The 13,118-nt window shown below is 43.5% G+C and overlaps 1 protein-coding gene across 1 annotated transcript in view; it reads left to right on the top strand.

Moving 5' to 3' along the window:
- Positions 1-13,118, top strand: part of KIAA1549L (KIAA1549 like) — a 136,678-nt gene that overhangs the window by 91,857 nt on the left and 31,703 nt on the right. Inside the window, exons 15-16 of the mRNA XM_054283653.1 lie at positions 9,159-9,337; positions 11,281-11,498. Coding sequence (XP_054139628.1) covers positions 9,159-9,337; positions 11,281-11,498 — 397 coding nt within the window. The remainder of the gene's footprint in view (positions 1-9,158; positions 9,338-11,280; positions 11,499-13,118) is intronic.

Here is a 13,118-nt window from a genome sequence, read left to right as displayed (position 1 = left end):
CTGGGATGTCACGCTGGATGTTTCTCACAAGACCTTAGTTGATGGTGGTGACCTTGTGCCTCGAGATGGATCAGTGATGGTCCATGATGGATGAGAGAAGTACCCAATCCTGTTTCTTTCTTGCTTTTTCTTCTCTTTGCTTATTTTTCCTGAGTTATAGCTTTGTTCCCATAGCTATGTTTTCCTAATGAATAGAAAACTGGCTAACAGGTTCTAAGTTTCAAAGGGGTTAATTATTTTGTCACAGTATGAAATGTGGCTCATTTTACAAGACAACAACATTTGTGTTTTCAAAAAATTTAAAAGCTGTAATTTATGATGTCTTTTTTCTTACCCACCCAGGAAAGCCAATATTCAAACCAGTGCTAAGTGCTGTTTGCATGGGTAGACAAAATATTTTAGTGAAAGTATTTTGTGTTTTGTTAGGTTTTACATCTTCAAAGAAAACTGATAAGAACTCAGTTTTGTTTGTTTTTTAGAACTGACTAGCACCTAACATCCTTTCTTCTGATCTGGGCTGTAGTGCATTTCTAGAACATACACATGCTACCTAAATAAACCTCTGAATGTAATGGAAGGAAATAGTGACCCTTCATTTTAAATGTTAACTTCATTAAAATTTAGGAGAAAAAACTTCGGAGAAAAAAATTTAGGAGAAACCTGTGCATGGGACACCTCATCTGCCCTCCTGGTAGAGACTTCAGCTGCTTCTGGTAGAACTCTCTTCACTTGACTGCCATGGCACTAAAAAGGGTCTCCTTGCAGAGATATGAAAGGGAATAAATACCTTGCTTCCTGGTAAAGACAGGAGAACTTTTTAGCTATAGGGATATCTTTTAATTTATATTTAGGAGAGTTTCCTTAAACAACTCTTTCAGAACAGCTGCTGAGAAGGAGGACGTGATCATGGCAGATGAAATGACCTCCCCTTGTCAGAATTAATGGAGTTCAGTTTGGAGCTGTGTGATCCCAAATGCCTATTGAAATTGAAATTAAAATCCAAAGCCTCAAGGCACCCATTAGTTCTCATCACAGAGCCTGCCCTTGGTTCCCCTGTGCTGTGATTATGAACATCATTGTCAGCTTGGACAGTTTGTGCTTTCTGCAGTGTTTTACCTTGACCCAGAGTGTTTAGCATCCACAGAAGGTGGTGTCTGTTCTTCCTTCCAGTTTCAGAAAGAAGCTGCTTTTCTCCCAGTTGTTTGCCTGAGCCTGCTCCAACTCTCCAGCCTGGCTGGTGGCTCTGACACAAATGTTGGCACAAGCAGCAGCAGATTTTCTTCTCTGAGAAGCAGCATCTTCAAACTGGAATGAATCCCTTGATGGTCACATGTTGAATTTGGGGACTCCAAGTCAGAATGGCTCATTAGTTACCATAGTTACAGACCAATTTTAGATTCTATTTCTTGCTGACATTTAGTTGCAGGGAGGAATGACAGCACTGGATGTTACCTCAGTATTTAAATTCTATATGGCTTGTATCAAAATTGACTCCACATGGAGTGTGTCAGGGCTGTGAGTGAACAATGTGAAACCAGCACGGACTGACAGGCTTTGCTTCAGGACTTGATGCTTTGGAGGATCAGGAGAACTCTTCAGCTGAGCATTATTTCTACAGAAAACACAAAATAACTACTTGAATCAAACAGTGATAAGATTTTGTAAGATAATGGGATTTTTTTTTCTTGAATAACATTTATTATTATATTAATAGGAAGTTTTCTTTCTAAAAGTTAATGAGTTCTACATTTATTTACTTTAGGTAATTAAAAAAACCCGAAATACTTTTTAAAAGTGCCTAGTTATGTATGTTAGAGGACTGTAATATGGATGAATCAGCCAACAGAGGTACTGGCAGTTTCTGAGATGGGTTTGTGAGAGAATGTGGAAGAGAAGAACAGGATATTAGCAGTTCTGCCCATCATTTATCAGGCCAAACATCATTCAGGGAGAAGCAAATGGCTGAACCCACTCAGACCTAGAGAGCTAAAACAGCCCACAGTGCAACCTTTCCTTTCAGCAGCTCCTCACTAGATGGAGCCAATGAAATTGATGTAGGTTGTTTTTCAACCTTTAAGTGCTTGATCTTGCAGTCTTCCCATTAACACCTTTGGAAGAGTGTGAGTGTTTGTTTCTTTTTTTAGGGAAAACCAAAAGTTTTGATTTGTTATCAATTCTTAATGAAGCATATGACTCCCCAACTTGTGGGGAACTTGTGAAGTTAAGAACTTGTGTAGTTGAGCTCAGGTTTATACTTAAACCTCATCACCATAGGTGGAGATGTACAAGCAGCATTCCCCAAGAGTCAAACTTCTTTGTGTAAGAAACCTTCCCCGGCTGGACCAGTTTCTCATTTTCCAATCATTTGGACAGTGTCTTTGAAAACAGCACTTTTCAGAAGTCATTCAGTCAAGGGCCTCACTCCTTTTTAAAATACCAGTCTCTAAGACTATAATTTCTTTTGTCAAGGCAAGAGCTGTCTACAGGAGCAAAGTAGCAGGGGAAAAAAATCGTCTGTGTTATTGGTTTAGCTAAAATCAAAGGGATTTTTGGATGTAACTCAGCCTAGCTATGATACATTGCCTCCTTTATTCTACAGAAGCGTGGGCCACTAGTTTTCACTCTGTCTGATGTGGCAGCTCAGCATCAGAGCCTGTTTTTCTGAATTTCTGAGCAGTTGTCTATGGTGATTCAAAATAAAGGGAAATATGGCAACAGCGATGTTGTCTGGTGGCATCTTGGACACAGAGTTAGCTGGGGGAGCTGGTGGATCCCAACAGACACCCAGCACCCTTCTTCTGCCTTTTTTGTGCTGAGTGAAATACAAATCAGAATGGAAAGGACTGCTTCCAGAGGGTCATGGCCAACTGGGATCTCTGGAGGTAAGATCCAGTCAGAAAGGAGCAGCTGTGCAGATTTGGAGTGAGATGATTCCTCTTCATGATGCCTGTGCCTTGGAAAGGCTGAGAAATCAGAGTGCTGGGAAGAATTTGTGGTGTGGAGAAAGGAGCCTACTCTTTTCATCCTCCATTCCCTCATCCTGAATCATTATTTTCATTTGCCCCCAGATGGGTGTTAATTTGGGATTTCATCTGCCTCTTCACCTCCTCACAGCAAACTCCTAGGCTTTTTGGAGTAGCTTACTACATTTAACTAGAGGGGGCAAAAATCCCAAAGAACAAACAAAATCCACCTGTTCAGCTGCAATCCTGTGTGTTGGCACAAATTGCTATTGAACCTCTCAGAAGCTTTACACATTGATTCCCTTTTCTCCCAAGATTTCAGCTTGTGTGACACAGACTATTTCTTCCCCTTAGTGTTTCTATTTCTTCTACTGCCCTTGTTTTTGTTGTTTATTTGCTTTCAATAGTAAGAGCACTGTGACCCTGCTAGCATCCTGCTCGTGACTGTGATTTTTTTTTTCTTCAGACTTAGTCAATATAATTTCTTTTATTTTTTTTTTTTTGACCCTTTTTGGTTGCTGTTTTCATGGCAAGAAAATACTGCATGCTGTTTCTAAGGTGCCTGTTGCAGCAGATCTCTGAGGGATCTGGGATCTGCAGGTGGTCACACAGTTAAATATTTCTTCATTCACGTTTGCCTCCCCCTCTAGATGACTTTGGCTCTGCCACTAATGGAGTCTGACAGGAGTTTTCATCCAAGCAGCAGTGTAGAGGGCATGTAGATGTTCATGCCATCAGACCCAGTGGCAGTCTGGATGGCTGGGATTTTTCACTTACATGTCAGCCCTGAAGAAGACAAATGCACAGTTTTATTGTGCAAACAGAAAACTATTTTTGCAAAGGTTTTTAAAACTCCTGCAGCACCGTTTCCTTGAAGAAGCTTCTGTTGTAGGCTCTCATGTCTTCCCTGTCTTTGTGTGTTCATCATCCTTGTCAGTTAAATAATTTTCTTTTAATTAGTGAACGTACCTGCTTATTACAGAAGTGTCAGCCAAGAAAAGGGGCTGGTGGATTCACTGGAAGCATTATGAAATTTATGGTCTTTTTTTTGAAAGACTTTGATGTTTAGAAAGATGAGGCAGATGTGGTTGGAGAAGAAGACATAACCAGAGAGAGAGAGAGATCCCTGCTTATAAGAACAGGAAACCTTCACAAAAAGGGAACCAAACAAGCAGCTAAGGGACAAATACTCACCCTGTGTACACAGTTTCATTGGAAACCTGCAAATACCACTTTGGAGATCTCAAATGACCTGCAAAGCCAGGACTGCAACACTCCAGGCACATCACCAAGCATTTAGCAGAATTTACACCCAAGGAAATACTGTCCAGGAGGAATCATGAGCTGCTTCCATTAATTTGTAAGCTGTCTGCTTCTGAAAATGCAGTATTTGTGCTGTTTGTGGGAGGTTTAGCATTGCAGTGTTACAGAGCTGGATGTAATTGTAGAAAGGTATGTGTGTACACAAATGTGTTTTCTATTACACTGCAATATCTTACAGACAGGTATTTCTGTCCAGATAGGTTCAGATGCTAATGTGGGGAAAGTTATATTTTACTTATAGGCCTATAAACTCCTTCAGAAACAGATTTTTTTTATTGTTTGAAGCATCCCTTTGTACCTCTCTGGAGATAGTCATCTTATCAATGGAATAACTTGGATGATATAGAAAAAAGTATATTTTTTTTTAATATAGAGATTTTCTCTAATATGAAAATTAGTTCCTCATTATTAAATCATATTCAGGTGTCAGGATTTCTGTTTGAAATACTGATACCTGGGCTTTTTCCTAAGGAGCTGTTTTAGATAGGTGACAGTGCTTGCTCTTTGTCAAACTGCAGGTATATATATATTCTAGGTATGTTTACAATGTTTGCCCTCCATCTAAAATAACTCTTCAAAAATATTTCATTAAGGGATGTAAGAAAAGTCAGAGCATGTCCACCTTCTTGCAGGTGAATCCCAAGTTATGGCTTTATGTGTTTTTCGCTATTGATGTCATTTCTCTGAGGGCTTCCAAAATCTTTCTGAGCAGGACAGCACAAATCTTTGTTTCAGGTGTTTGGCTGGACGGTTACCTGAATCACAGGCAATTTAAATGTCCTTAATTTTTTTATTTTTAAAGTGCAAGTATTTCAATCCTTTTTTTCTTCATTCTGGCATATTTTGATGGGGGAGAGGGGAGGAAAGACAAGGTAGAGGGAAAGAGAGAGGAGACAAGCAATCTTCCATGGCCTCATTGAAATATTTGGCTGACAAAAGCATCATTTTTTTTTAAACTCTAAATCATTAACTAGATAAAACCAGACTACTTTACCTGCCTATTTGTTTTTTAACTGCTCAGAGCTGCAGTCCCAGAGCCCCTTTTCCATGGGACCAGCTGGTCACGAGTGGGCAGCACCACCTGCTGGCATTGCTGGCTGGAATAGCTCAGAGCTGCCTGGAAGTGGGAGCACAGCATCCCAGATGCTGCAGAGGTGTGGAGACAGAGCTTCAGGGATGCTGCTGCTCCTCAGGTGTCACTGTGACATTGTCTGAAAAATCCCTTCGCCAGGATTTCTTCTCCTGGGAAGATGAGAAGCCTCAGCTTCTCCATGTTTTTGCTGCTCTGGAATGTAGACTGGAGATTGGCCATTAATTAAAAACAATTCACATGTTTGGATAAACAATCACAGCCAGCTTTGTTGGACTCTGAGGAGTCCATCATGAGCTTTCATTATCATTCTTTTCTAGCCTTCTGATGTATCCTTTCTTTAGTATAGTTTCAGTATAGCATTCTTTAATATAATATAATGTCATGAAATAATAAGTCAGCCTTCTGAGGGCATGGAGTCAAATTCTCCTCTCTCAGCTTGTCCTGGGGAGCTCACAAGCCCACACTCAGGGACCCAGTGCCACCCTGCTCTTCACTGCACCTGGCACTCGACCTGCATCAATGATTGCTCTGGGTAGATCTTCATCATGTGCTGCAGCCACAGAAAGATTAGGAGGAGTAATTCCATCTCAGTGGATCATGTGGCATGAGACAGCTGGCACGAGGTATTTCAGAGGTGGGAAAGTGCTGTTAAGTAGTGATTAAGTTGTGGTTTGCCCTTTTCTGCCACTGGGCTTCTGAGTCTCTGTGCTCACACAGTGGAGGCAGGAGTAGAACTCCACAATAGTGATGGAATGCATCTGTTTGGAAACAGAAATTTAAAAGATCACTTTTAAACCATGTTGCCAGCTATAACAAGCAAAGGTGATTATTGTGAGTGACTATAAAGAATGTGTGGGCAGTTTCCTGAAGTTTCCCATGCTGGTTAGTTACTCCCCCATGGATGGACTGACCCAGGGCAGGGATACACAGCAAAAACAAACACTCCAGGATTTCCCCAACATTTCTCTGGACTTCCTTTGGGTTGTTTTTCAAAGCTTGGAGGTTGTTATGGTTCAGTCATGTCATAAATGGTTGCTGTAAATTCTCTTGGGAGGAGATGGAGAGGAGCCAAGGATGAATTTCCCAGTGCTTGCTACAGTTCCCTGCCCTGTTATAGCAGTGTGCCAGTGGCTGCAGATCACAGGGTCTCTTTATCATCTTCCAGTGGAAAAGGGGCAGTGGGGAAAAAACCCTACTTTTACATTATAAATGAACAAATGCTAAGGTGGGGTGGAATAAAACTCCAGTTTCCAGCCCCATTTGGCTCTCATTTCCATGCTGGTAGCACTGCAGTAGGTGCAGGAGTTGTGCTCACTTTTGAGAGGGCTGATACTGAGAGGGCTCCCCATCAGAATTAGCTGTCATCTGTGGCTTCTGATTCTTTTCACCCTTAATTTTCCTTTCCTTTAATGAGTCTTAGAGGAATTCTCTTTCATTTAGAAAAACTCTTGGTTTTGCTCCTGAAACCAGGTCTGAGGGGACACCCCATGCATCTGCAGGTAGCTGAGCTCTCTGTGGCTACCAGGTTTCAAAATGCCCCCAGGGAAAAGCACCCATTCTTACAGTGAGTATAAAGACATGCCTTTGTACTCACTGGAATGTGAAACACGTGGTCAGTGCCAGGAGAGGACCCCCTAATTCCCTGCTCCTGCTGCTGTGGTGTCCTGGTGGTCCCTGGCAGTCTGGGGCACTGTCACTGAACTGGGCTTGTGAGCTGCTCATTCCACTGAGCACACACATCTAGAGTGCTTGAGCAACCCCAGGGACAGGGCACACACATCTGGGGACAGGGCACACACATCTGGGGTGTTTGAGTAACCCCAGCAGGGACAGAGCGCACACATCTGGGGTGCTTGAGCAACCCCAGGGACAGGGCACACACATCTGGAGTGTTTGAGCAACCCCAGCAGGGACAGGGCACACACATCTGGGGTGCTTGAGCAACCCCAGGGACAGGGCACACACATCTGGGGTGTTTGAGGACCCCCAGCAGGGACAGGGCACACACATCTGGGGTGTTTGAGCAACCCCAGCAGGGACAGGGCACACACATCTGGGGTGTTTGAGGACCCCCAGGAGGGACAGGGCACACACATCTGGGGTGTTTGAGGACCCCCAGCAGGGACAGGGCACACACATCTGGGGTGTTTGAGCAACCCCAGCAGGGACAGGGCACACACATCTGGGGTGTTTGAGGACCCCCAGGAGAGACAGGGCACACACATCTGGGGTGTTTGAGCAACCCCAGCAGGGACAGGGCACACACATCTGGGGTGTTTGAGCAACCCCAGCAGGGACAGGGCACACACATCTGGGGTGCTTGAGCAACCCCAGGGACAGGGCACACACATCTGGGGTGTTTGAGCAACCCCAGCAGGGACAGGGCACACACATCTGGGGTGTTTGAGGAACCCCAGGGACAGGGCACACACATCTGGGGTGCTTGAGCAACCCCAGCAGGGACAGGGCACACACATCTGGGGTGTTTGAGGACCCCCAGGAGGGACAGGGCCACTCAACACCCACTGAAGCCTCAATGTTTGGACACCTGTGTGGAGCTGCAGGGACAGTATTTAATGACACAGTGATTTAACCCATCCATTGCTCAAAAGCTCAAGTGGTGCCAAGTGCAGTCACACTGAGCACAGACAGAGATAATGAGCTTACTCAGTGGGTTCATGTTTTATGTTACTGCTGTCAAATATTTTCTTACCAAAATCATTGGCTGTCTAAACTGCTGAGTTTATACAAGTCCATTGTAATTCGTGCAGTGATTAAATATTAAACTAGAGTTTATTTTCAGAGGAAATAAATTTAGAGCAGACCACTTTGTTCTTTAGCAGAGGATCTCTGCTCCTGTCAGCTAGGAGATGGAGCAAGCATTCTTCCCTCTAATAGCATAATTATTCAAAAATGTTTGCAAGGATCTCTTTGTAGAATTTGTGCTTATGCTTTACTGTCATTCTTTTATTTCAAAATGTGGGTAAGATTTTTCAGATTCAACAGCTGACAAAGTGATGCAGGTTTGCAAAGAAAATTTGGAGGAGAAAGAGCCCAATTGCATGTGGGAGATTTATTTATTTATATAGAAATCTGAAACTAAAGATACTTTGCCATGCCATTTAATTTTAAAGATTTACAGAAACCTTCTTCTGGTTCTTAAGAAATTGTAAAGTTTAACTTCACAGAGACCTGAGGCACTGCTTGCAAAGCAAAAAATTAACATAAGATTAGATACCATCAGTTTCTTAAGCATTTTTAACACACAGCAGAAAATGCTTTTATTTTAATAAATGATGTTTTTAGCATTAATAAGTTTTGAAAAAGAAACCTGTTTATTTTAGCAAATTTTGAGTATGCCCTTGCTCTTGCAGCATAAGACAGAAAAAAAGCTGCACTCTTGGGTTTGATCAGGTGTAGCTACTGATGCCTTGGCACGTGGGCACCTGTGTGGGTGTTTCCATGTGAAACCTAGAAAAACATCTACCTTAACTTTCACTGTCATTTTCATACCATTTCCTGTGTCCTTCTTCTCCCTTTTCCCATCTTATTAGCACAGATTGGAACCTTCTTTGGGGAAGGGACAGCCAATCCTTTGAATCCATAATATTTCCTGTGCTCTAATGGGATGTTTTTCCCCGGTGTAAAGGTCTCCCAGGCCTGCACCTCGAGTGCACTGAGCACATCATTAATCCAAAGCGTGTGCTTGCTGAATTTCCCCTCGAGCAGGCCGCAGAAATGTCTGTGTCTTTGTGCTGAGTGAGTTTGATGTGCTCTAGTGGCTGTGAGTGATGAAGAGGAAGGAGGGATTCTCTTTGACAATGTGGCCAAATCTGCCGTGGACCCCTTCGACACCTCCTCGGGCTCGGTGCAGCTCATCGCCATCAAACCCGTGGCCCTCCCTGCTGTCCATGCTGCTTCAGAGAGGAGCCAGGAGTCTGCCATCACCAATGGGGAGGTAAGGACTGCCTGAGAAGTGTCTCCAGGTGTTTCCTTGGCTACAGTCACAAGTGGAAGGATCTTAAGCCTATTAAAGCTGAGGGCTGCTAGGAGCTTGTCACCTTTATGCTACATAAAGTTCCATTAGCACTGTGGGTGCACAGACCTGAGAATTTAAGATCTGCTCTTTCACAATGCACCTGTGAATGCCTGCGACCTTGGAAGAGGTGATTTTCTATATTCCTACCCTCCCAGTGTCCCTCTCTCCTATTTAAAAAAAATGATGAACGAAGGCAGCAGAATAACATCTTTTCCTATGTGAATTCTGTAGCTGGTTATGAAAATGTGTATAGATCATCTGGGTGCCAGGCTGATCTTTCTGTACTGAGCACCATATCTCAATCAGAGTGAGAAGGGGGGCAGTGGGACCCTGGCCTTGCTCTGCACTCCAGCCTCTTCCCTGCACAGAGGGTGCACTTGTTTTGAAGGAAAAAAATGAGATGGCACGAATGTCTGCTCCAGATGCTGGCCAAAAAGCATGCTTTGACTGCAATACTTATTTTATACTCATGTTTTAATGTAGGTTTAATCAAGACCAGTCCATTTACAAAGGACCGAGGCTTTCATGAAGTTGTTGAACATGATGGGAACAAGCCACAGAGGTGCCTTGTTTACAAACTCGCATTGCAGCAGTCATTTAAACAGCTAAAAACAGTTTAAAAGCAGCAGGGAGGGCTGCTGCCAGGGACACTGTAAAAGACAGAGGTCCCATGTGGTCCTGGATTATTGCAGCCTGTTGTGCTCCATTTCATACTGGCATTTTAAGTCCTGATGTGCCATGTAGCTTCCAAACTTGGAGACAGGCTTATTTAGCATTCAACATCTCTTTTCTGTAAGGCAGCAGGATGACACTGCTGGTGCTGTCTGCACCCTTACACACACACTTCCTGTAGTTTGAGGAGATTGTGGAATTTGACTATGGAAGATGAAGTACATCCCTGATTTCCAGGTAACTTGCAGTTTGAAGCATGAGGGAAGTTTTTTCAGTACTTTAGAGAAACCATGGGACTAAGCTGTATCAGGATGGAGCAAACACCCATTTTTTAAAGGTTCCTCTCTGACAGGAGTGTCACAGACATGTTTTATGAAAAATCTTTTCTTTAAGATTTTTTCTCTTGAGAAGCTGAGAAGCCTCAAGAACAAAATGTAAACAATAATTATCTGCTGCTGTGGAATGCAACAAGTGGATCTGTGATTGGTTTGTGTTAGTGGTTTCTAATTAATGGCCAGTCACAGTCCAGCTGTCCAGACTGTCTTGGTCAGTCACAAGCCTTTGTTATCATTCCTTTTCTATTCTTAGCTAGCCTTCTAATAAAATCCTTTCTTCTATTCTTTTAGTATAGTTTTAATATAATATATATAATAAAATAACAAATCAAGCCTTCTGAAACATAGAGTCAACATTGTCGTCTCTTCCCTCATCCTAAGACCCCTGCGAACACTACCACACAGAAAGTGTATAAACAAAATGGACATTTGATGACATTTCACTGGACTTCTTCCCCAGCCATCAGTGGTGACTTATTTCAGGTTTTGTGCAGTCAGGGGGGATGTCTCTGTGCCCCAGCAGAGTTTTCATGGTTACAGAGTTTTCATGCTGTGCCCTGAAGCACATGCAGCGCTGGGTCGTGGCGGTTGGCTGACACCACTCGTGTTTTTCCTCAGTGGGTGTCTCTGAGTCACTGTTGTAACGGTACACAGTTTTTTTAGGCTAAAATTATTTAACCATCTGCCAAGCCATAAAAATGCAGCGGCTCTGTTCACTTGCAGTTCCTCGCTGCTTGCAGATGGCACGGTGTGCTACAGAGGGATGACACACGCGGCGCATCAAACACGCGCTGACGAGATCCTTTGGAGGTAGCCAGCCCACCAGCAGCCCTGAAACATCTTCTTGCCTTTTAGGTGAACAAGGCTTTGAAGCAGAAGTCTGATATAGAGCACTACCGCAACAAGCTGCGCCTGAAAGCCAAGAGGAAAGGGTACTATGATTTCCCACAGGTTGATAACAGCAAGGCACTGACAGACAGAAAAAGGATGTATGAGAAAAATCAGAAAGAACTTGACCATATTTTGGATCCAGATGCAGATGTCTCATCTCCATTTGCTGAGCCTAAGAACAGGTGAGACTTTTTATTTGCAGTTCTTCATCTGGGAGGAGAGTTGATGTCCTGGGAGTCAGGGGGGCCATTTTAGTGAGCCAGGTGTTTGTTGTATCTGGTCACTGGCCCCTTCTGCATTATGAAGAAAATTCATACAGCCCATGGAAAACATGTTCTCTGGTAAAACTGCAGTGTGGATAAAAACAAACAAATGGAAAGAGAAAAAATAAGGGAAGGGACTGTTGCAAGTTCTTGTGAGTCATTCTCAAAGGTAAACAGAAAAAGTGGTAGTAATGTTATTGGTGATACTCAGAGCAGACTTTAGGCAGGAAGTTAGCATCTGGATTGGTTCTTTTTCAAAATACAGTGGTGTTACTATTTTGTCACTATTTTAATCTGAATATGACTATTGCAGAGGGCATGAGATAGCAGAACCAGTGCATAGTCCCTGTAAGTCCTGCAGTGATAGTATCTGTGTGCCTGTTATTGGTGATCTTCCTGTGCCTTTAACAGAGAAATTCATAGTTTGCTCATCTGTCACGTGAAGCTGGCATGTTGTATAACATTGCCAATGTTTGATTAACACTTCACTGTCTCCTGAGGATGGCATAGCAGTAGCATTCAAAACCCCATTTTAGAAATGAGGAGGGAGCGCAGGTGCTGATTGTGCCTGAGCTGTGGGTGGGTGCTCTGTTGCTGGTGCTCTCTGAAACACAAACTGGCACATTGGAAAGAGGAGATCACACCAGTCCTACCCCAGGAATGGCACAGTGTGCAGATTCCTCTCCCTTGGAAGCTCTGGAGGATGAGGGATGGTAAGAGAGTGTGTTTGCCATTGCACCTTACACAGGAGGGCTCTGGTTCTTACTGTAATCAGGGACTAACATCAGTTGATCCATGAGAGAAAAAGGGATACTGAAGCACCTTTCCCCTGCAAATGGCCCTCACGCCTGCAGGTGCAATCTTGCATCCCATCTCCTGGAAAGCTCAGACCAGAATTTTTCTATGAGCATCAGTGGACTGCAATCAGAGCATTGCTGGTGACACAGGCACTGCACACAGTGCAGCTGCAGCAATTACCCTCTGGGCACAGGCATGAAAAAGACTGTAATGGGAATTACAAGAGCACTGTTGCCTCAGATTATGGGCAAAAGTTGAGATCAGATGTGTTTCTGTAGGTCTAGAGTTCAGTGGCTGAGGGATACTGCACTGGAAGAGCTGTTTGCCAGGGCTGCAGAGGTCACTGAGGAGAAAAGACTGACTCAGCTGTATGTTATGTTGGATGTCCTGGGGCACCATTTCCTTGTGGAGTTTTCCAATTTATTGTACACTGAGAAGGTAAAAAATGGAGCCTGTCCTTACATGGGAGCCCTGCTCTGCACACTCTGTGTCCAGGAGGTACAGACAGAGCACTGGGAACTTGTGTTGAGGAATGCATTTACTCCAGACAGAGCACTGGGAACTTGTGTTGAGGAATGCATTTAGTCCAGAGTCCCTCAACACATTGGTGTGGCTGTGACACATTAATTTGGATGCTTATTATGTGTCACATGGCTCACAGGAAGTGTTTAAAGTTTTAAACTCAAGCTCTAACACAGCCACGTGCCTTTTGTTAAACACACTGATGTTTGTTCACGTGCC

This window comes from Melozone crissalis, unplaced genomic scaffold, assembly GCF_028551555.1.
Source record: "Melozone crissalis strain CALT ecotype California unplaced genomic scaffold, PUWL_Pcris_2 ptg000038l_1, whole genome shotgun sequence".
Lineage (NCBI taxonomy): Eukaryota > Metazoa > Chordata > Aves > Passeriformes > Passerellidae > Melozone > Melozone crissalis.
The sequence above is the reverse complement of the archived record's forward strand: the minus strand, read 5'-3'. Positions and strand labels throughout refer to the sequence as shown.